Source organism: Coloeus monedula (genome assembly GCF_965178545.1).
Source record: "Coloeus monedula genome assembly, chromosome: 10".
Taxonomy (NCBI): domain Eukaryota; kingdom Metazoa; phylum Chordata; class Aves; order Passeriformes; family Corvidae; genus Coloeus; species Coloeus monedula.
The window spans coordinates 2,343,441-2,367,126 of NC_138790.1; the positions used below are offsets into that span (position 1 = coordinate 2,343,441).

The 23,686-nt window shown below is 58.0% G+C and overlaps 2 protein-coding genes across 3 annotated transcripts; one reads left to right on the forward strand and one right to left on the reverse strand.

The window, feature by feature from the left end:
- Positions 1 to 176: 176 nt before the first annotated feature.
- On the forward strand, positions 177 to 6,363 carry PFKL (phosphofructokinase, liver type). 2 transcript variants are annotated; one of them, XM_082288290.1, is made up of 22 exons: positions 177 to 273; positions 744 to 817; positions 909 to 986; positions 1,072 to 1,261; positions 1,420 to 1,585; positions 1,683 to 1,727; positions 1,813 to 1,921; positions 2,243 to 2,338; positions 2,418 to 2,510; positions 2,815 to 2,940; positions 3,028 to 3,092; positions 3,270 to 3,333; positions 3,420 to 3,566; positions 3,670 to 3,740; positions 3,828 to 3,915; positions 4,036 to 4,188; positions 4,327 to 4,491; positions 4,665 to 4,726; positions 5,044 to 5,155; positions 5,235 to 5,334; positions 5,439 to 5,544; positions 5,630 to 6,363. In XM_082288290.1, exons 1-22 carry the CDS (start codon positions 189 to 191, stop codon positions 5,775 to 5,777), a joined length of 2,343 nt encoding a protein of 780 aa, XP_082144416.1. In that variant the 5' UTR covers positions 177 to 188; the 3' UTR covers positions 5,778 to 6,363. The 2 variants fall into 2 exon arrangements, with proteins under 2 accessions (XP_082144416.1, XP_082144415.1); XM_082288289.1 differs by having other exon boundaries at positions 3,828 to 4,188.
- A 3,452-nt stretch (positions 6,364 to 9,815) lies between these two features.
- CFAP410 (cilia and flagella associated protein 410) lies at positions 9,816 to 15,662 on the reverse strand. The gene is made up of 7 exons (XM_082287824.1): positions 15,552 to 15,662; positions 14,944 to 14,962; positions 14,322 to 14,368; positions 13,410 to 13,639; positions 12,390 to 12,561; positions 11,901 to 11,994; positions 9,816 to 10,715 (listed from the first exon to the last, which is right to left on the reverse strand). Exons 1-7 carry the CDS (start codon positions 15,626 to 15,628, stop codon positions 10,593 to 10,595), a joined length of 762 nt encoding a protein of 253 aa, XP_082143950.1. The 5' UTR covers positions 15,629 to 15,662; the 3' UTR covers positions 9,816 to 10,592.
- Positions 15,663 to 23,686: the final 8,024 nt, after the last annotated feature.

The following is a 23,686-nucleotide window of genomic DNA, read 5'->3' on the forward strand; positions in this document are numbered from 1 at the left end:
CATGGCGCGACATGGCGCGACGTGTCACCCTGTCTGTCGCGCCGCCGCGGCGGTCGGGGCGTGTCCCGGGGCGTGTCCCCGCGGTCCGTGCGTGTCCCGGGGCGTGTCCCGGGGCGTGTTCCGGGGCGTGTCCGCGGTCCGTGCGTGTCCCGGGGCGTGTCCGCGGCGCCGGTGCCGGGAGCGCAGCGATGGCGGCGGCGGAGCTGGAGCGGCTGCGGATGGCGGGGGCCGGGATGGCCATCGCCGTCCTCACCAGCGGCGGCGACGCGCAAGGTGCGCCCGGCGGGGCGGGGCGGGGGCTCGGCCGGGCCCGCGGTCTCCCCGCGTGTCCGTGCCCGCGACCGCGACCCCCGGGGCCGGACTCCGCGGCCCGCGCTCGTCCCCGGGGCGGGCGGATGGGGACCCCCCTCCCGTGTGCCCCACACCCGCGCCGCTGCCCCGTCCCCGCCACCCTCGGGCCGTCGCCGTGGGAGGGCAGGGGCCCCACGGGGGGAGCCCCACGGAGGGGGTGTGTCCGTCCCTGTCCCCGTCGCGGTCCCCCCCCCCCCTCCGCCCGGGATAAGCAACTCGCTCCCGGGCAGTTTCTCGTCCCCAGGCCCAGCTGTGCGCTGAGTTTCCTCCGTCTCAGCCCACGTGGCTCCCCGCCCACTCAAGGGGACACCTCAGGGTCACCTATAGGATCCCATCCCATGTGGGGCTCAGGATCCCATGGGAATACTCCAGCTCACATATCACTTTTCCAGGCATGAACGCCGCCGTCCGTGCCGTCACCCGCATGGGGATATACGTGGGAGCCAAGGTCTTCCTCATCTATGAGGTTGGAGTACCCCCTGCTCCCCATCACGGTTGGGGGGATCCACCCCCCTGTGCCGGGGTACCCCTCACCTCCACCCTCTGCTTCTCCGCAGGGCTACGAGGGGCTGGTGGAGGGGGGTGACAACATCAAGCAAGCCAACTGGCTCAGCGTCTCCAACATCATCCAGCTGGTGAGGATCACCACGGGGCCGTGGCACCCCACATCCCAGCCCCCCAAACATGTGTGACGAGCCGCATGCCCCGTTCTGTCCCCAGGGTGGGACGGTGATCGGCAGCGCCCGCTGCAAGGCCTTCACCACACGTGCGGGCCGGCTCCGGGCCGCCCGCAACCTGGTGGAGCACGGCATCACCAACCTGTGCGTCATCGGCGGCGACGGCAGCCTCACCGGCGCTGACATCTTCCGCTCCGAATGGGCTGGGCTGCTGGAGGAGCTGGTCCGAGATGGTGGGTGAGCCCCTCCCAGCCCCAGGGGTGTTTGAGGGTGGTGAGGTCCGGAGGGTCACCCCGGTGCTATGACCCCAAGGAGGGCTGGGCTCCGGCCCCGTGATGGTGGGGATGTGAGTGCTCTGAAATAACCGGTGTGGTGGCGGTGACCCCCCCAGGGCAGATCAGCGAGGAGGTGGCGCGGGAGAACTGCCGCCTGAACATCGTGGGGCTGGTGGGCTCCATCGACAACGACTTCTGCGGCACCGACATGACCATCGGCACCGACTCGGCGCTGCACCGCATCATGGAGGTCATCGACGCCATCACCACCACGGCGCAGAGGTGAGCGGGACGGGGCTGGGGGCTGGGGGCTGGGGGCTGCACCGCCCCGGCCATCGCACCCACCCACCTCCTTCTCTTCCCACCCGTGTCCTTGCAGCCACCAGCGGACGTTCGTGCTGGAGGTGATGGGTCGCCACTGCGGGTAAGCTCCCGTGGGTGGGGAAGTCCATGGGTGGGACGGGATGCCGCGTTTCAGGGTCAGCGCTCCCACCGCCGTGTCCCCCCAGGTACCTGGCGCTGGTGTCCGGCTTGGCCTCGGGCGCTGACTGGCTCTTCATCCCTGAATCCCCTCCGGAGGACGGCTGGGAGGACCTCATGTGCGAGAGGCTCGGGGAGGTGAGGAGAGGTTCCTAGCATCCCATCTGCTGTTCCCCCCCGAGGTGTCCCCGCAGGGGCCCGGGCTGAGCCCTGCAGCCGGTGCCCGGCCCCTGCGAAGCTTCGGGAGCTGCCGCCATTGTCCCTGTGAACCGGGGCACTCAGCCGAGCGCAAATCCAGCCCTCGCGTGCCAGGGGCAGCGCTGGCTCGGGGGCTCGGCTGCCCGTGACCTGAGCCACCCCTGGGGCAGCACGGATGGCAGGGAGGGCAGGGTGCTCACACGTGGCCCACGGTGAGCTCTGCCTGAGCCGTGGTGGCCCTTTGTCCTCCCCTCGTGCCAGACACGCAGCCGGGGCTCGCGGCTCAACATCATCATCATCGCCGAGGGTGCCATCGACCGCAGCGGCAAACCCATCTCCTCCAACTACGTGAAGGACGTGAGTGACCGCCCCGGCACCGCCCTGGCACCCACAGACACTGGCCAGTCCCCAGCGTGATGTCCCCTCTTCCCCACAGCTGGTGGTGCAACGCCTGGGCTTCGACACGCGGGTCACCGTCCTTGGCCACGTGCAGCGCGGAGGGACCCCGTCCGCCTTCGACCGCGTGCTGGTAGGTCCAGGGGAGGACACGGAGAGGGGGAAGCCTGCTCCTGCCATCCCTCTGCCCAAAGGAAAGGATTTGCCAGCCAGGGTGAGGCTCGGATGGGCTTGGCCTCGCTGCGCTGGGCAGAGCTGTGCACCTGTTTCTCCTCATTTACTCCAAATTTAATGGATTTTTAAATAAAGCCATCAGCTTTCCAGCAGTGAATCAGCAGCCACGTGGTTTCCAAGCCTGTGGGAGGGAGCATCCCTGAGCATCCCACCCAGCTGGCACTGGTGGCCCCAGTGTCACAGGTGCCCCTGTCCCTTTGCAGAGCAGCAAGATGGGGATGGAGGCGGTGATGGCGCTGCTGGAGGCCACGCCGGACACCCCGGCCTGCGTGGTCAGCCTCTCTGGGAACCAGTCAGTGCGGCTGCCGCTCATGGAGTGTGTCCAGGTGGTGAGTACCGGGGAATTTGGGTGGGGGTGCCCCTCCTCTCCCTGTGAATGTGGGTGTCACGGTGCTGCATCTTTCTCCTGGCCCAAGACAAAGGATGTGCAGAAGGCCATGGATGAGAAGAGGTTTGAGGAGGCCATCCAGCTCCGTGGAAGGTGAGGAGCAGGGACCAGGACTTGGGGAGACATCCCTCTTGGATGGGGGCTTCTCCTTGTGGGGAAGCTGTTGGCTCCTGCAGCCAGAAGGATGTCCCCAGTCACACCCCAGGGGCACTGGGGAGACTCCCCCTTCTCCCAGACGTGCCTTGGGGACATGTCACCATGTCCTTGCAGGAGCTTTGAGAACAACTGGAACATCTACAAGCTGCTGGCACACCAGAAGCCAGCTCAGGAGAAGGTGAGGGGTGATGGGGAGCAGCAGGGCACACCATGGCCACCTTGGGGACACGCAGGGATGTGCTGTTCCCATCCCTGTCCCCGTAGAGCCCCTTCAGCATGGCCATCCTGAACGTGGGAGCGCCGGCCGCCGGCATGAACGCTGCCGTGCGCTCGGCCGTGCGTATCGGCATCTGCCAGGGACACACCATCTACGTGGTGAGCGACGGCTTCGAGGGCCTGGCCAAGGGGCAGGTAAGGGGACAGTGAGCCTGGCATTGTCCCAGGGGATGGGGTTGGGCTTGGAGGGTGGCGGGGGGGGCTCTTCCCACCCCTAACCCGGTGCTGGTGCCCGCAGGTCCGCGAGGTGGGCTGGCACGACGTGGCGGGATGGCTGGGCCGCGGCGGCTCCATGCTGGGCACCAAGCGGTGAGTGCGGCCCTGGGGAGAGGGGCATAGGGGAGAGGTGTTCCCACCATGCTCACCCCACCGTCTGCACCCCCTTCCCCACCACAGGACGCTGCCCAAGACCTGCATGGAGAAGATTGTGGAGAACGTGCGCAAATTCAACATCCAGGGGCTGCTGGTCATCGGGGGCTTTGAGGTGCGGCGGAATCCTCGGTTCAGTGGGGGCTGGGGTGGCTGTGGGCGTCCCAAAGGAATCTCTCTGGGATGTGGATCCGGCTGCAGGGCCAGCATTTCCCAATCCCTCGGCCGCTTGCAGGCGTACGAGGGGGTGCTGCAGCTGGTGGAGGCGCGCGGGCAGTACGAGGAGCTCTGCATCGTCATGTGCGTCATCCCTGCCACCATCAGCAACAACGTGCCCGGCACCGACTTCAGCCTGGGCTCCGACACGGCCGTCAACGCCGCTATGGAGGTGAGGGACACGGATGGGGACAGCTCACGGGGCCGCCCCACTCCACCACCTTCCATCATGGCCTGGAGTGGCCGATGGCCCGTGCTGGGGATGCAAAGGTGGCTTGCCCTGGTGTGACCTCCCCTGCTTTGGGCACAGAGCTGCGACCGCATCAAGCAGTCGGCGTCGGGCACCAAGCGTCGCGTGTTCATCGTGGAGACCATGGGGGGCTACTGCGGGTACCTGTCCACGGTCACCGGCATCGCCGTGGGCGCCGACGCCGCCTACGTCTATGAAGACCCCTTCACTATCCACGACTTAAAGGTGAGTGGGCAGGAGCGGCTCTCTGGCTGAAATGAGAAGGAAAATTGGGGAAGGGAGGGCTCCAGAGCAGGGCAGGAGCTGTGGGAGCACGGCCATGCCGTGCAGACGCTGGGTGGATGTCAGGACCGGAGGGCTGCGGGATGGCTGCTGGCATCCTGGTGTTCATCTTGCAGGCCAACGTGGAGCACTTGACCGACAAAATGAAGACAGATATCCAGAGAGGGCTGGTGCTGCGGTGAGTTGGGGGCCCTTGGGGACAGTCACTGCAAACCCCAGCCCCGTGGCAGGGAGCAAGGCCAGAGCTGAGCCCTTCCCATGGCCAGGGAGGGTTCCTGGGCACGGTGAGGTTTGGCACAGTGGGCACACGCTTGGCCGTGGGGCCGCTGGATGCCTCCGCTGCTGTCCCCACCTCTGGGGGACACAGGCTGGGGCTCTGGGCCTCAGGGAGAACAAAACAGCACAAAAAAGGCATTATGGGAAACAAAGGAGGACAATGCCCTGGGGATGCTGGAGGAAGGAGCAGCCCCCCAAGCCCTTCCCTCTGCCCCCCAGCAACGAGAAGTGCCACGAGCACTACACCACCGAGTTCCTCTACAACCTGTACTCCTCTGAGGGCAAAGGCATCTTCGACTGCAGGATCAATGTCCTGGGCCACCTCCAGCAGGTACAGGGGACGGGGTGACATGGGCCACACTGGCCCTGAGAGCTGGGCAGGCCTGACATCCCCATTTCTTTGTCCCCAGGGGGGAGCCCCAACCCCCTTTGACCGGAACTACGGGACCAAGCTGGGAGTGAAGGCGGTGCTGTGGATGTCGGAGAAGCTGCAGCAAGTCTACAGCAAGGGTGAGCCCAGGGCTGGGGTTCCCACGGAGGGTGGGGGAGGCTGGTGGCTGCTGCTCCAGGCTTCCAGGCTTGGCCCCCAGTGAGGTGGGGTGTCCCCCTCCCAGGGCGTGTGTTTGCCAACTCTGGAGACACTGCCTGTGTGATTGGGCTGCGGAAGAAGGTGGTGGCCTTCAGCCCCGTGACGGAGCTCAAGAAAGTCACGGATTTTGAGTAAGTCCCCATGCCCCAGCGGTTCACCATCTCCCAGGGGACCCTTCCCGGGGTGTCCCCTCTAGAGCTGTGTCCCCCTGCACAGGCACAGGCTGCCCCAGGAGCAGTGGTGGCTGAACCTGCGGCTGATGCTGAAGATGCTCGCCAACTACCAGATCAGCCTCACCGAGTACATCTCGGGGCAGATGGAGCACGTCACCCGCCGCACCCTCAGCATCGAGAAGGGCTTCTAGTCCCACCAGCCTGACCCATAGCCCCTGCCGTGTCCTCTCCGTGCCCACATGCTGCTGGGGGAGCACTGTGTCCCCTCTGTTCTCAGTAGCCCTGTAGCTTTGCCATCAACCCCTTACAGCAGGCAGAGCCTGGTGCTGGCTCCCAGAACGGCACAATCCTGCCCCGAATCACTGCTGCGGGGTCTGGTCCCTGTGCGGATGCAGAAAAGTTGCTTGAGCCAGCCGCGCAGCCCAGACCCTTAATCTTCCCTTAATAGTTTATTATTATTTAATGATGGGGTATTTTGAGTCCTTATTTAGCGGCTTGACCGCCTGAGCCAACTGCTGCTGCTTGTAGTCGCCTGCCCCACGTGCGGGAGGGGAGTGAGAAGGATGCGGAGCCATCCCGGAGCGGGTCGGAGCTGGTCCTGGGGGCTTCTGGGTGCCCCTGAGCCCCGGTGAAGCTCCATCCCCCGTGGGAGTCTCGAGGGCTGAGCACGGGGGTCCTGGCGAGCCCCTGTCCCCTTGCATGACGCTTGGCTGCGACCGTGGCCGCGGGCGCCGTGTCCGTCACCTCACCGCTGCTCCGTGACCCCCGGATCCCGCACCGCCCGCGGCGCTGCTCCTCTCCTCTAGAGATAAAACCTGCTGGAGCCAAACCTGCCTCCTGGAGTGGTCATTGCAGGGGGGATGGGCGGCAGGATGAGGGCGGGGTGGGGGGACAAGTAAAGCCTGATGGTTTTCCCAAGCTGGGTTAATGCTGGGCCAAGAAGTTTCCTGGTTTTGTACATCCTCAAAGCCTGGGAGAGTGGGACCACAGGCAGCTTCTGCTCCCTGTGCGGGTCGTGGTGAGTGCAAGGTCAGCATCCTTTTGCAATTGCTTCACAATTCCAGAGAAATATCACTCGGTTCCCACCTTCAAGGGAAGCACCCAAGTGCTTTAGGGTGGTGCTGTGCTTGTTTGTGAGGCAGTTTCTCAGGGCGCTGGCCGAGCTCTGCGCGCTCGGGCTGCGCCAGACGGTCACAGGGAGCCCCTTTCCCAGGCCATGTCCCTCCTGGGGCTGTCGGCTGACGGCTTCAGCCTCCAGGCCAGTGCCAGCACCAGGATGCATCAGAGTCTTTGGGGTCAAATATGCCGTTATTTTGTCCTCCCCATGGAGCTGTCCCCAAGTGAAAGCTCCCCCTGACCAGCCCGCTGGCCGCCTCTGCTGGGGTGACTCCCTCAGTGCACAAGGGAGGGATTATGGATGTCAGTTATCCGGATTTCTGTCAAGCCTGGACACAATCCCACCCAACATCCTTCTCTCTGCATTGGAGAGAGCTGGATTCCGTGGATGGACTGTTAGATGGATAAGGAATTGGCTGGATGGTCACATCCAGAGGGGCAGTGGCTCAGGGCCACTCCCGATGGCCATCAGTGCCCAGTGGTGTCCCAGGGGTCCGCAGTGGGACCAGTGATATTCAATATCGGCATCAGTGCCACAGCCAGAGGGCTCGAGGCACCCTCAGCAGGTTTGCAGGTGCCACCAGGCTGAAGGGGAGTGGCACTGCTTGGAGGGGCCACCCAGAGCTCCAGAAGTGACCCATGGGAATCTCATGAGGTTTAAGAGCACCAAGTGCTGCTGCTGCCCCTGGGTCGGGGCAACTCCCGGGATCAATCCAGGCTGGGGATGAGCAGATGGAGCAGCCCCTGGAGAAGGACTTGGGGGTGCAGCTGGTGAGGGCTGGCCATGGCCCATCCCAGAAACCCCCCTGTGCTGGGCTGAGCCCCAGCGTGGGCAGCAGGAAAGGGGTTGGGATTCTGCCCCTCTGCCCCCTCAGGTGAGACCCCACCTGCAGAGCTGCCCCAGCCCTGGGGCCCAGCACAGGGAGGACGTGGAGCTGCTGGAGAGAGCCCAGAGGAGGCTCCAGGATGAGCAGAGGGATGGAGCAGCTCTGCTGGGAGGAAAGGCTGCGAGAGCTGGGATTGTTCAGCCTGGAGAGGAGAAGCTCTGGGGTGACCTCAGTGTGGCCTTGCAGGGCCTGAAGGAATCACCAGGAAGCTGGAGAAGGACTTTGGACAAGGGTGTGGAGTGACAAGCCAAGGGGAAATTACTTCCACTGCTGCAGGGTTAGATGGGATATTGGGAAGAAATTCTCAGCTGTGAGGGCAGAGAGACCCTGGCACAGGGTGCCCAGAGCAGCTGTGGCTGCCCCTGGATCCCTGGCAGTGTCCAAGGCCAGGCTGGATGGGACTTGGAGCACCCTGGGACAGTGGAAGTTGTCCCTACCCATAGGAGGGGTGGAATGAGATGAGCTTTCAGGTCCCTTCCCACCCAAAACCATTCCACGATCCCATGATTTCAGTGCTTTTCCCCTAACTGGACACATTTTAGGCTCTGGAGGAAGATGGTAACTATTGTTTCTTCCCTGGACCCCTGAAATAGCAGACCTTGGTGATGGAGGCAGCATTGCTGCTCTTGAATGAGTCTCTGCTCTGGAGACCCCAGGCAGAGACTTGGGGTGGAATTCCTGGGTGGAATTGGGCTCTTCCACTATCCCATGTGCCACTCCACTTTGGGGGAGCCCCAGCCCACTCCTTCCCTCCCTCCCTCCCTGAGCCACGGGCCTCACACCTGCCTCACCACCAGCTCTCAGAGTCCCTGAGGATGGTTTGAAGGGAAGTGGCTCTGCAGGGCCGCTGGCATTTTCCACAGCTGGGAATCATCTGCGTTCACCACTCAATATTCCCGGCTGAGGCAGGGCAGGGTGAGAGCAGGTCACGTGGAAAATCTGTCGGCAGCACAGCTCTGCAGCAGCCAGGTTTAGGATGTGAATGGGGACAGGGGTGCCCCCAGGCTCAGACCAGCTGCACATTGAGGGACAGGAGTCACTGCAGCCCTCATACCTCATTTCCACCAAAAAAAGTACGTGGAGGGCCAAATTCCTGGGAGAAAATGGACAGGCACTTGCATTCCCAGAATGAGCAGGAGGGGATATGACTCTGCTCCCAGACTTCCCGGCACATCCAGCCCACCCTGAAAAGAGGGCAGAGCAAACCTCCAAGGAGCATCCTGCAACGCAAGGCAGGCTGTCAGGGCCTGGAGGGGCCGGGCTCCCACCAGGGTTTGCTGGGATGCTGCAAGGAGCAGTTGGGAGCTCCAAGGGCAACACCAGCAGCAGCCAAGGATGACGAGCACAGCACGTAGGCAGCGAGCAGCCCAGTTTCTCCAGAAATTGAGTAAGTGTGGCCTCAAGGGCACAGTGATTGCTCCACCAGCCCCATGACCAACAAGTCCCGATGGACGCTTCTTTTGATCACTTGCATCCCAGAAAAGCTGGGGGGGTCCAGCTCACCCCAACAACAGCTCCCCTGCTCCTTGACAAGGACAGGCCAGGGGCCTGGGAGAAGACTTGCACTCAGCAGGGTGAGTCTCCCAGGCCCTGGCTGTCAAAGGAAGTGTGGGACATCATAAATCACACAACTGCAGCTGGGTTTAACACACAAGGCAAGAACGAAGGTCATTCGAGGAGTTAAAGGCATCAGCAAATCTCCCTCCAAGTGACGAGGTTCAAACTGTGTCCCTTCCCACCAAGGTCAGGCAAACAGGCTTGTGGACACAGGGCTGTCAGCATCTCTGAGGAGCATTCCTTCCTGGCAGCACGGACACTGCACAAACAGGGCCAGGGGGGCCATGGAAAGGCCACATCACCCATGCAGCGCTCGGAGGCACGGAGGGCTCGTGTCCCGTATCTCGGGGCCATCGTCCTGCCCATCTGCACTGAGCTCTCCTCAGCACCTCTTTTGCTCCTCGCCTTTGCTGCAGTTGCCAGAAGGTTCCCAGACAGCCCAGTGCCCCTGCAAAGCAGCGCTGAGAGCAGGCTCACCGTTCCAGAGGCGCAGTGAAGCGGGAAGGCGCAGGGCTCCCAGCCCTCCTCCTGCTCCGAAGGGCTCACAATGCACTCCCTGAACCAGAGGTAATGGAGCAGTGCCCCCAGCCAGGCCTTTGCTGAACTCCAGCCACCACTTACACGGCCTTGAGGGATAATTGGGTTTATTTGGTATGTCACAACAGTTTAGTTTGTATTTAACAGCTCTGTAAAACTTGGTAAATGCAGTTTTATCAGTTAAAGAGCAACAGCCACCCCTGATGCCTGTGCAAATCAAGCAGCAACGCTCAGGGCATTTTAACTGGGATGTTTCCTTAAGCTGCTCTAATGCCTGCAGGGAACGTGTGGGTGAGAGGACAGCTGAGCATTCAGCACCTGGGAGTCATTTCTGGTTCACCTAGGCTGCTCCGAGCTTTCCTTTGGGCTGCTCCGAGCTTTCCTTGGGCTGCCTGACCACCACAGCAGGTGCTATGTGCACCGGCAAGGACCTGAGGAAGTCAGCCAGGAGCTGGAAGATAAATTAATAACTGGCCATTGACCTTCACCACCTGCACCAGACAGTTCTTGGTGACGATCTCAGGAAATGCCTCCCTGTCAGACTTCACCAAATCTCTGTGGTACAGAGTGCCCTCAGAGGTGCTGTGCTGAGGGTCAGAGACCTACCTTCCCAGCCATCAGCAGGCTCTGCTCCCCCACGGATCACACAGCACCTCTGGCTGCAGCCTTGTTCCCTTCTGCTCTGCTGATCTGCCTGCAGCTCCCATCCAAGAGCCCCAGCCACACAGGATACAGTGACAGAGCCTGCTGCACAAGCAGGAGATCTCCAGAGAAGGAGCATCCCATCCCAGCCCCTCGCACGGGAAGCAGAGCAGGGAGCACCGAGGCTTTGGCTGCAGCCAGGGATGTGCGGGCAGGACAGCGCTGGGGGCTGGGGCTCCAGGGAGGCTGGAATGGGGGTGGGCGTTGTCACTCCTCCTGCAACTCCTTCTGGAAGGCCTGGAGCCTCCTCGCCACGGTCTGCTGGATGATCTCCAGCCCCTCTGCGTCCAGTTCCTTCATGAGAAGCAGGATGGCATTCAGGACATTGTTCTGTCGGGACAAGACAGACACTGCTTTGTTCCAGCCAGCCAGGACAAGAACACTCGATTTTCCCTGCTCTTTCTAGGAACTCCTCCATCACCACCACCACGACCACCGCTGGCAGCAGTTTGGAACAGCCACCTGCAGCCACGGGAGCGGGACCAACAGCCGAGCCCTCGGGGCAAACACAGGCAGAGGCTGCATGTGGCACGTGACGAGGCTGGAATGCTGGACAAACCCATCCGCCCGGCCCTGCGCGGGCTGGCCACACGCCTCTGGCTGCCGGCCACGCTCCAGCCTGGCTTCTGTAAGGAAAGGCACATTCAGGAGCTGCCGCCCTCGCTCCCCAGCGTGTGTAGGATGGGAAAGGACAGAAGCTCTCTGCTCTGAGGATCTGAGGAATGAGCAGAGCTGGTGCTCTGTGCAAGGGACCCTTGAAGGTCCCCAGCCCTGCTACCACCACAGGACCACTGCCAACACCGGGCCGTGGTTCTGTCAAACCATGTCTTGAAGAACTCCAGGGAGAGATTCCACAGCCTATATAACTGTCCTTCTAGGGAGAATCTTTTGCCCAACATCCAACCTGAACCGCTCCAGCTGCAATGGGGGACCATTTCCCCCTTTTTTAATGGTCAGAGCCTGTGGTGCTGCTGTAGGCAGCTAAGGCAGAGTGAGGCATTGTGGGTTAGATCTTGCTCTGCTGATTGATGTGATGGCACCAAGTCCAGCATTCAGCAATTCCCAGCTAATCACCAAAATCCAGGTTCATCCAAGGCTACACGATAGAGGGGGCTGAGCAACCACCTAAGCTTCCTGTTCAGCAGATCCTTCCCAAGGTTTTACCCTCCTCCTGCTAAAGAAACACTTCCTAATGTCCAGTCTGAACCTCCCCTGGCACAACTTTGGACCTTTCCCATGTCTCCTATTGCTGGATTCCAGGTAGAAGAGCTCAGCACCTCCCTCCCCACATCCCCTCCTCAGGAAGTTGCAGAGGGAGATCAAGTCACCCCTCAGCCCCCTTCTCTCCAAACCAGACAAACTCAGAGCCCTCAGCTGCTCCTGGACATTTCTTCCAGCCCAAGCATCAGCTCTGTTCCCCTCCTCTGGGAGTCATCCAAGGTTCTTCACATCCTTCAATGCTGGGGCTCAGCCCCACATACAAGGAAAAGCAATTTGTCTTTAAAAGATACTCACTCTCTTCTTGTGGCTGCAATCTGTCTCTTGAGGGGAAAAGGAGGAATATTTATCCCTGGGAACAGGCTTCATATCAAGCTCCTCCTGAGTTTTGCTAAAAAAAGGGAGGAAAAGCAAATGTTATTATGACCGGCTGGGAGAACCTTCCTCTGCCAGGCCAATCCTTCCTCATCATAGGCAACCATGCAAGGAATAAATATCCAGCTAGAGGACTCCAGGAAATGGACTGGAGCTCCCAGATGAGAGAGGATCCATCCCTGACTGCACATGCAGCTGGTGAGCTCGAGTCACCCCCCCACAGCACAACCTGTTTGGCAGACACAGCAGCAGCCCCAGCAGCGCCACTGAACCAGCACAGCTCCACTGCAGTAACCAGAGCAGGCCTGCACCGGCCTGCAATGCACCCTGCAATGTCAGGGTCCTTTCCTGCTACACGAGCTCAGCCCAGAAACACAGAAACAGAAACACTGGCAGCTCCCCAGCCCTCACTTTGTCTCCTCCAGGCTGCAGCTGAACAGCTCGCTCCGGGGCTCCGTCGTGGCTCCGGCAGTGCTGGATGTGGAGGATTCAGACCAGCCGTTCTCCACGCTCCTCCGGGCTGGGGGGGCCGTGATCTCCACACCATCCACCAGGGCCTGCGACAGCTCTTCCTCTGTCACAGCTGCAAAGGCCACAACAAACACCTGCTGCTATGAACTGCAGCAGCCCAGGGGAAGAGCATCTCTAACAGGGCAGGTTCTGCTGCTGCAGAGCTGTTCCCAGCAGGTTTGGTCCAAAAATTGTCTGGCATTTTGCTTTCACCCTCCTCCTGCAGTGAAACCTGTGCAGGAGAATGCTGGAAGCAATCACCAGCCTCTCAAAGTGAGAAGGGTATCAGGGAGGGATGCAAACATGCTTTGCTGGTTTTTGTCTCTGGAGAAGGCTCTGAAAGCCACCAAATTGCTGCTACCAGATGGGAAAAAAAAACCAGAGCAGCTTTTCTACAGCAGCAGATGCAGTTCTAGAACCTTTGTCTGGCCACAGCAAAGAGAGAGCGCTAAAAACCACTAATTAGTGGTACGGTCTGAGCTATAATGAGGCACTCATTCCTGCTACAGTGGGGAAGGGATTGGGAAGGGAAGGGAAGGGAAGGGAAGGGAAGGGAAGGGAAGGGAAGGGAAGGGAAGGGAAGGGAAGGGAAGGGAAGGGAAGGGAAGGGAAGGGAAGGGAAGGGAAGGGAAGGGAAGGGAAGGGAAGGGAAGGGAAGGGAAGGGAAGGGAAGGGAAGGGAAGGGAAGGGAAGGTGTAGGAGATACAGATGTGGATGGGGATAGGGATGGAGAAGGAAAAAGGGGAAGAAGGAAGCAGATGGGAAAGGGGAAGAGAAAGGAGAAGACAAAGAGAGAAAACAGCTTAGAAGCACTTAATCTAACCAACCCCTAACACCTCCCGACTCTAGGAAAACTCAAAGGATGCCTTTGAGAGCAGCCAACACATCCCTATTTTCCTGCTGCAGGTGACCAAAGCCCACCCTGGTTGTCGAGCTTCTGCAGGCTGGGCAGGTTGCGCAGCACAGTCATGCGGTAGCGGTGGGGGTCGGGCCCGCAGCAGGGGTTCTCTGCCAGCCACAGCACCCGCAGCCGTGGCAGCGCCTTCAGGTAGAACAGCTCATCCAGGCTCGTGATGTTGTTCTTCCTCAGGTACAGCTCGCTCAGGTTCTGGCACCGGTGCAGCGGCTCGAGGTCCGAGATGCCGTTCACGCTGCGGAGACACGGTCAGAGCCCATCGCGCCCTCGCTGCCCCAGCCAGCAGGGAGCACAGCACTTCCCTCTCCTGCAACTGCCTCACCCCAGCCTCACCCCAGCCCGTGGCTTGTGGCATTTCATCTTTGTCAACAGAGCGAAGAATTGGAAGGGCCATCGCTGCGCTCTGCTGAGGATGACAAAGAGCCTCTGCTCCCCCCAAACCTGCCCCCTTTTCTCCTCAGACCCACCCAAGGAGAACCCATGTAAGATTCCCAAGTTAAAAGGCTCGGATTTGCAGGGCATTGGCTCCATGGGATCCCCAGGATAAGTGAAAGTTGGGTGTATTATGGAAAGGAGAAGCTCAAAGAAATGCATGAAATATTTCAACAAGCATTTTGGAAACAGGCCACATACAGAGGCCAAGAAGATCCCTGTCCAAACTGTGGAATAGAACTTCAGGAGCAACAATCCTAAGGGGTTTTATCATTTGTCAAAACAGGGAGTATTTTCTCAAGGAGCACAGGGAATGGTGCAGAGGAGCTACTGAGGAATAATCATTTCTGTATCCCTGCTGCTTGAGAAGTGGGGCATGAAGAGCCAGGCAGCTCACACACACAACCCCAGCAATGTGGGAAGAAACCATCCCCAGGAAAAGGTGAATTCCTTGCCCTCTCCAAAGCTGGCAAACTGGCATTCACCTGAACGTGATCACCTCGATGTTGGGCAAATCCCGGCATATGGATATCTGGGCAGGAAGAGACAGAAACAAGTTGGCACTCGTGGGGGAAAATACAAATAAACCCAATTGAAATCACAAAAAGCACCACCAGGAATTTGGGTTTGCTTCAGTCTAACCCAAGCTTAACAGCACCAGAGATTTTCTGACACAGCAAGTGCAGCGTCAGCAGCTCCTCCGGCCTCTGCTCAGGAGTGGAAGTGCAGATACCAGCCAGCGTCCCATTGTTCTTCTGCTCCAGCAACTCTGCAGCCTCCACACGCAGGAAAGGCTCCCTCCCACCCCTGCCAGCCCTCCCTTAGCAACAGAACCTCATCCAAAATCACCACAGAGGTAGGACTCGGGGTCCTGCTCTCCGGGGCTTCATGCTGGGCCTTGGAGAGAAATTTTCCAATGTGGAAACAGAAGCAATCCCTTTTTTTTTATAGTGTGAGACACTAATCAACCCTGAAAAGCCCTGCAGCTCACAGGCAATGGGCCAGCCCAAAGCCAGGCCCTCCCCAGTGCCCTGCCAACCCCATCGCCTCCATGGTGTCCCCACTCCGGCTGCGGGCCCAGGCTCCTCTGGCTCCTCCAGTACTTACATCTGTCAGGTGGCTGCCCCTGCGAGAGGAGAGGGGGGTCAGGGAGAGCACAGCAGGGCTGAGCCTCCCCCTGCACCCCCCCCAGCCGGGGTCACAGCCCCAGCTCCCAGCCTGGCCCCACCAAACAGCTCCGGCACAGTCTGTCACAGGCCTTGTTGTGCCTCCCCTTCTCCAGCCCTGCCCGTTCTCCCTCACCCGGCCCTACCTGACCCCCCTCACCCAGCGCTGCCTGCTCCCCACTCCTGCCTGTCTGCCCTTCCCCAGCCCTGTCCCGCCTCTCCATCCCTGCCTGACACCCAGCCCCAGCCCTTCCTGCCCTCCCTCCATCCTTGTCTCCCCTTCCCAGCCCCGTCTGAACCCCCCTCTCCATCTCTGCCTGTGTCCCCAGCCTCAGCCCTGCCTGCCACCCCTCATCCATCCCTGCCCGTCCTCTCTCCTGATCCCTGCCTGTGCCCCCACCCCCAGCCCTGCCTGTCCCCTCTCCATCCCCGCCCTCCCTCCATCACTGTCCTCTCAGCCTCATCCGAGCCTGTCCTCCTTCGTCACCCCTGCCTGTACCCCCCTCAGTCCCTGTCCCCCGGCCCGTCCCTGCTTGTCCCCGCGCCCACCAGCAGTTGAGGCGGCGGACGCCGTCGAGCGCGGCCGCCTTGGCCTGTGCCAGCACGGCCGCCCGGCTCAGCCTCATGCCGGGCCGGGCCGGGCCGCGCCGCGGCTGCAGGGGCGGGACCCGCGGCCTCAGCCCCGCCCGGCCGGGGCGGCTCCGCAGCTCCGGGGCTGGATTCGCCTTCTCCCCTCCCCTCCGCGGGCCGGGCCCCGCCGCAGCCCCCGGGCCTCGCCGCAGCCCCCGCGCCCCGCCCGCCCGAGCGCCGCTGCGCAACGGGCGCGGGTTGAGGTGGTTATTCGTATTTACGGATAAATCTTATTAGTCGTTTAATTATATCTTATTAGAGAATGGTTTGTACACAGAGCTACGCCTTTGTGGGTGTATATTTATGTGAAGGGATCATCATGGAATCGTGGAGTGGTTTGGGTTGGATGGGACCTTAAAGCCCATCCCATCCCACACCTGCCTCGGGCAGGGACGCCTTCCACTGTCCCAGGCTGCTCCAAGCCCCAATGTCCAACCTGGCCTTGGACACTGCCAGGGATCCAGGGGCAGCCGCAGCTTCTCTGGGCACCCTGTGCCAGGGCCTGCCCACCCTCACAGGGAAGATTTTTTTTTTCCCCCTAACATCTAATCTAAACCGACTCCTTCAGTTTGAACCCATTTCCCCTTGGAACAACACATAATGAGTGTGTAATTTTATATCTGACTTCACACATATACTCCCATATACCCCTGTATCTATATATGTATGAAGTGTGCATAAATAAAATATGTCTAAATTTTCTGTAATAAATGTATCATTTGTGGCCTCTCACCCACCCCTGCCTGCTCCCCATCCACATCCCTGGCCCCCTCTCTCCTCAGTTAGTTCCTAAACATTCCAAGAGGTGATAGTTCAGCCCTTGAAAAATATGTTTCGTACAAATAAGAGTTAATGACTCTCTCAAGAGTGACTAATACAGCACTACAGTTTCTTACTCCTCTTATCCCATGGGGCAATAAGAAAATTAACACTCACCTTTGAACCAGCCTTTGGAGTCAAGTGGTGTAGGACTCGTTTTTACAGAGCCTAAGTCCTTCAGGAATCCTCTCCTGGACTGCTGGGCTTCTACACCACCGTCTGATGTGGTGTAGGAAAACCTCCAGTTTGTATCTTCAGGGGTGTAACAGCAGCAGGTGGTTGAATGGGAGAGCTGGAATAAAAAGGTCTGGAGAAGCGGTGTGTCCAAAAAAAAGGATTAATGCAGTGCTTCCCAGCAGTTTTCTGAATGTTTCCACCTTATTCAGCAACAGAAACAACTGCAGGGTGGGGGTTGGGTGTTCCGTGTTTGGTTGTGTGGGTCTTTGGGTGCTGCTGCAAAAGGAAGGGTTCAGGTGTGTGGATGGGACACTTAGGGACATAGTTTACAAAATCACAGAATCATTACAGCTGGAAAACACCTCCAAGATCATCAGGTCCAACCTGTGACCGATCCCCACCTTGTCACCCACCCCAGGTCACTGAGTGCTATGTCCAGGCATTCCTTGGACACCTGCAGGGATGAGGACTCCAAACCTCCCTGGGCAGCCCCTTCCAAGGCCTGCCCACCCTTTCTGTGAAGAAATTCCTCCTTGATATCCCACCTGAACCTCCCCTGGCACATCTTGAGGCCATTTCCCCTTGTCCTGTCCCTGTTCCCTGGGAGCAGAGCCCGACCCCCCCGGCTGCCCCCTCCTGTCAGGGACTTGTGCAGAGCCACAAGGTCCCCCCTGAGCCTCCTTTGCTCCCTCAGCTGCTCCTGGCACTTCAGACACATCTTCAGTTCTGTTCCCTTCTCTGGACTCACTCCAGCCCCTCAATGTCATTCCTGGACTGAGGGGCCCAGAACTGGACACAGCTCTTGAGGAGCCTCAGCAGTGCCAGCACAGGGGACAGGCACAACCCTGGGCCTGCTGGACACACTCTTCCTGCTACAAGCCAGTGGCGAACATGGTGATGCCAGGTTAATGATTGGACTCGATGTTAGAGGGCTTTTCCAGCCTCAATGCTTCCATGATTCTGTGAAATATGTGGAAGTGAACCCTTGTTTGTGGTGATGGTGATGGCCTTGTGTGGGAGGAGAGGGGTGGCACTGAACTGCCTTCCCTCCTGATTGCCACACTTCTGGATAAGGGAAGGGCTGAGGGATGCGTTTATTGGGATCAATGGGCGTGCACTTTTCATGAAAAGTGTGGGATAAGCGGGTTAGGCAGATAATCCCACTGCACTTCCCTCTCTGTCTCAGCACTTAGCTGCCATCACTCCCACAGACAGCCAGGACGCAGGTGGTGCATGAGGATTTTAGAGCTGGATTCGCAAGCACTTGGAGGCAGATGGAGCAATTCTTGGAATTCTTGGGTTTTCTGCATGCAGCTGTCCACAGGCCGGCTGGCATGAGGAAACTCGGATCTGGGCACTTGGGCCACGTGTCGCTGAGGGCACCAGCAGGACCCAAGGAACAGCAATATCCATGCCTTTGTGGTACTTTTGTTCACCGAATCCCGCGCTGCTTTCACTTCCACTGGAACATGGAAACACCCAAGTATGATTCCAACCACTCAGCTCTGCAATCCCAGCCCCAGACCTGCATTGCTGCGCTGTTGGCAGCCAAGTGTGTCCCTGAGACAGGTTAAGGAGATTAAGCAATCATCTCTAGATTCCACAGAGAGATTTTTGTGCTCATCCCACTGGAAAAAGCACAGGTCAGTCAGTTTTACCGGCACTGTCTGCTCTGACACCTCTCCTGAGACTGAATCAGACACAAACATTTATTTCATTCAGGTTAATTAAATAAAATCTATTTTAATCCCCAGTTTAATTCTGCAAGTAGTAGCAATAATCATCTCAGGCAAACCTCTGCCCCAGTCTTTTAAAAAGAGAGCAGTTAAATAATGCATTTAGGCTTGTGAAGTGCATGGAGAGAAGAACAGGAGAGCCTCTGAGGCCTGGGACCACGTGGCCTCTCCAGGCTGCACAGGATCACCTACAATCACATCCACATCCTGCTCACAGCCCTGCAGTGTCACTAACAGATCTTTCAATGTTCCAGAGCAGGGGTCAGATCTCCCCACAGCCCTGATGAGGCCTCTCCTCACCCCCTAATTCCTGGTGGTGGGTTGTGGTCACTTTTTGAGTCTGTGGGAGGCAGAGAGCAAAAAGCTCCTAGCACACTTGGGCTCATATCTGAAGTACCTTCAGTTAGGTCTGTACTACGCAGCATCCTCACATTTCCTTTCCAGCTCCATATCAGTGTTTTAAAAAATGAGCCAATTAGAACCTGTTTAACAGATTGTGGAGGGCCCAGGAGAGCCATTTCCTGCACGTAATCCTTGTATGTATTTTTCCCTCTCATTTCCAACCAGGACATTTGCTGTGATCTGTGATTCCTTTATGCAAGGTCTCACAGCTCACTTGTGATTCCCACAACAGCCTCAGAAGGAGAAGTTGGGACCCCCAGACTGTCCTGGCTACTGAACTGAACCACCTGAATGTGGTGTGGGATTGCTGTTGGAGTGTGAGTCACACACAGGGAATTTGAAAGAGCTGGGAGCTGCCAGGGATAGTGATGACTGCCCTTGCTGCCAGTAGCAGCCACACCTCCACACTGCTCTCCAGGCTTGTCACTGTCACCGATGGGTGTCTGCCCTGCCAGCTATCATGGAATCGTAGAATCACACAATATCCCAAGCTGGAAGGAACCCACAAGGATCATGGAGTCCAACTCCTGGCCTTGCACAGGACACCCCAACAATCCCACCCTGTGCCTGAGAGAGTTGTCCAAACTCTCCTTGAGCTCTGGCAGCCTTGGGGCCATCTGTGTTTCCTGGGGAGCCTGTTCAGTGCCCCAGCACCCTCTGGGGGAAGAACCTTTTCCTATTATCTAACCTAAATCTCCCCCCAGCGCAGCTTCCTGACATTCCTTCAGGTCCTGCATGGAGTGGTTTTGTCTTCCATTGGCCACATCAGATCTCACTAACACTTTGGGGAGATGAAGATTGGCAGGGCCTGTATGGACACGACCTCTTGAGTCCTGGCAGCTGGGAGGGCAACCAGAGCCACCTCTCCTGGTCCAACCCCACTCTGCCGACAGCAGGGTTATGTGTTCCAGAAGATAATCCCTATCAAGCACCATCCTGGTTAAGAAAAGCTGTTAAACACCATAGAAGGAGCAACATAGCTTTGGGAGAGGCATTCAGAGAGTTTTACCTTCCTGCTGTCCCAGAGAGGTGGTCAGCCCTCCTGGAGATGGGCTCTGCTCCCTGCCCTTTCGTTTTCCTCAGAAAAGCCCCATGTGTTTGAGAATGTCTCATTTCTGAGGAACAAGTTGTTCCTGTAACTGCTGCAGTGTGGGGTCACGGCAGGCGTGGCCATGCTGGAGTTCCGAGGATGCTCATGGCAGCTCTCCAGCAGTTCTTCCACCCACGGGACATTCCCTGTGTGCAGCTGCCACTGCTCTGGGTCCAGAACACCGTGAGGGATCACTATTTAGATGTTGCCAGGAAATGCCAGGGTTTGGCAAGAGCCAACAGAATAATCATGTCGTCATGATGGATGGAGACAGGCACGTCACACTGGCTCTGTCAGTTTTCAGTTTGGGAAACATCCCCTTTTTAGTCCCTCTGAAGAGCCAGCCAAGAGGAACACCTGTGTCTACAAAACACTTCCAGAGCCAGGGAGGCAGATGAGCACTCCAGGGCCAAATTAACAGAGGAGCTTCTGCAGAAGTTTTGGGAAAAAAGCTTTGGAGAAGATTTCCAGGAAAGCTCCTGTTTCCTCTGGTATCCCCTATGACCACACCAGCACTAGCCCTGTATCACCAGAGAGCAGCTGTACAGACACCACAGCCACACCTGAAGCCACCTGGGGACACTGCACAGCTCCAGTGGCCTGACCAGGATGAAGAATTTCCCAACAGACAAGATCTGTCTCACCCAACAAATATGAATTCCCAAGACAGACATCCACATTAAAGGGAATTCACAGCCAAGTGTACAGAGTGAGTATTGAGGGGCTAAGGTGGGTCCAGAGAAGGGAACGGAGCTGGGGAAGGGGCTGGAGCCCCAGGAGCAGCTGAGGGAGCTGGGAAAGGGGCTCAGGCTGGAGCAAAGGAGGCTCAGGGGGGGCCTTGTGGCTCTGCACAAGTCCCTGACAGGAAGGAGCAGCTGGTGAGGGTCAGACTCTGTTCCCAGGGAACAAGTTGTGGACTCAGCAGTGTAAGGTTTATGGGTGGGCTTGATTTTTCCAGCCTAAATGATTCTGTTCTGCTCTGCTCATTTCCATCTGCTCTTTCAGCAGGAAGGTGAGCTGGCACTTGGGGATAAAGGTTATTCCTAGCAGGATCTCTGCTCCCCTTCCAGCAAAGAGCTGCACAGGTGCTGGGCATGGCAGAGCTCTGGGCAGCACAGAGCCAGGAAGGGCTGCAGCGGGATGGCAGTGGGAGCTCACACGGAAAAGGAGCCACACACACTCCAGGGAAAAGCTGTTTGAGAGCCTGGTCCATCCCCCTTGGCAGCAGAGCCGCCAACGCTCACTAATGATTCCCAAGTAATGTGGTTCCTGTTGCTCTGGAAGCGTGTCCATGTGCTGTGTGGGTGGTGTGGGGGGCAGAGAGGCGGAGGGGAGCGGGAGCTGCCAGGCTGGCTCTGCAGCCACACGTGTGCTGCTGGAAAAAACAAACTCCTTTCCATAACTTCCAGAAGTGTGGCTTTTTCAGCCTGCAGGTCAGTAGGCAAATGCCACAACCCCCACCTGAGCATCCCTGTTTGCCTTTTACATGGCAAACATGGCAAATATAGCAGGTGACTCATTCCATCGGTCCTGAAAAGAAACTGTGCAGGTTGGTTTATGAAACTTCCATGATGCACTTGGAATCAGGAATTTAAGTAGTTCCCACTTTTGTTTTTATGGGTTTTTTTTTTCTTTGGTTGGTTATCTGTTGAAAAAAAAACCATGAAAAGATTAACATCAAAACTCAATCTCAGGTAGCACAGATTAGCAGGACCTATGGATTGGCTTCAGCATTTGCTCAGCTGAGGAGCAGCTGGAAGGTTTCCACCAGGAGTCGATTTGGATGTAGTCAGAGCAGCCCAGAGACCTCAGCAGTGTAGGCACGAGCCACTCTTCTCCACTTGGGATCAATTTTGGGGATTACACATAACTGGATAGAGGGAAATTGCTGTTTTGGGAGCTGTTACAGCAGCTCCTTGCCACAAATGTTTTCTACTCATGATTTTTCACTCACTCTTTGTTCTTAATCTTTAATCTTCACTTAAATGTTCTTAATCGTCACTTAATCTTTGTTCTTGCATGACACTGACCTCCTAAGGGGGGATGTGAGGAAGGAACAGGATTAAGAGGTGAAACAACTTGGCTGCAAAGCAGCATTGTCCTTGGCAGATCGGGGTGGAGAAAAGTGCTGGTTCAACTCCCTGTGCCTCTTTGTGCCCTTCTCCAAACCCTTGTTAAATTCCCTATAACTCCCACTCCGTTTGGGCTCCCTTCACTAAATCCTCAGAAAGGAGGAAGGCAAGAGGGAGCTTCCTGGCCCACCTTGACTCTAATGTTCTGCCCTTTTCCCATGTTTTTTGGTCTCTTCATAAGGGAGGGACATATCATCTTGATTCCTTCAGGCTCCTTCCTGTGCATCTTGCAGCATCACACGCTCTGCATAAAGAAACATCATATTTTACTTTGATTTGCAAATCAGCAGGATCCCAATTCCCATGTAAATGTATTCACAGGATGCGTGTAATTGGCAAAAGGAACTGATAACAGCTGTCTCTACAGAGCACTGGGCACAGTGGAACTTGCTCCTTATTTTACCATTTCAGCCATAATCATGAGGCTGTTCCTTCTCATCCTGTTCCCTGGGAGCAGAGCCCGACCCCCCCGGCTGCCCCCTCCTGTCAGGGACTTGTGCAGAGCCACAAGGTCCCCCCTGAGCCTCCTTTGCTCCAGCCTGAGCCCCTTTCCCAGCTCCCTCAGCCGCTCCTGGGGCTCCAGCCCCTTCCCAGCTCTGTTCCTTTCCCCAGACATGCTCCAGCTCTCAATGTTTCTCTTGCTGTGAGGGCCCAGAACTGGACACAGCACTCAAGGTGCCTCACAGGTCCCAGCACAGAGGGACAGTCACTGCTCTGGGCCTGCTGGACACACCATGGCTGGGACAGCCCAGGGGCCATTGGCCTCTTGCCCACCTGGGCACACCTGGGCTCATGTCCAGCCACTGTCACCAGCACCTCCAGGGCGTTTTCCAGCTTTACAACCACTCTGTCCCCAACCTGGAGTTGCACAGGGCTAGTGTGACCCAAGGGCAGGACCTGGCACTTGGCCTTGTTGACCCTCACCCCATTATCCTTAGCCCATGGATCCAGCCTGTCCAGATCCCTCTGCAGAGCCTTCCTGCCCTCCACACTCCCACCCAGCTTGGTGTCACCTATGAACGTAATGAGGGTGCCCAATCCCCTCATCTGGATCATGGATAAAGATATTAAACAGGGCCCAACACCGAGCCCTGGGGTTCCCCAGTGGTGCCCAGCCCAATCTGGATGTAACTCCATCCCCACCACTCCCTGTACCCAGCCATCAGCCAGGTTTTTGCCCAGCACACAGTGCACCCATGGAAGCCATGAGCAGCCAGTTTCTCAGGGAGAATGCTGTAGGAAACAGTGTCCAAGGCACAGGTGGGACTGTTAATTGAGCTGCACAAGGGGTTTTACAAACTCTGGCAGGTGTATGTCTGTGGAGACATGGCCAGGAGGCCCCCAAATCCAGACTGATGTTGGAATACAAGCTGGAAGTGGCCTAAGCAAACAGAAGAATGTCTCTTCAATCCAGCTTCACTCCCTGCAAAAAAGGCTGCCTCTCTGGGTGCTGCTGGGAGCAGGGAGATAATCTCCTTGGGATCATCTCACACATCTGCGTCACTGCTGCAGAGGCCAAGCACTGCAGGCTCAGGTGTTCCCCAAAGGCAGGGAGGCTTCCCTAACTCATGGTTACCCAAATTTAGATGTGAAGGAAAGGATCAAAGCATGCTCAGACCAGCTGTTTCTTTTCCTCCATGCCCTGTTCTGCTCAGAGTATTTTCAGGAGCATTGGGGTGTCTGCCACCACTGGGACAG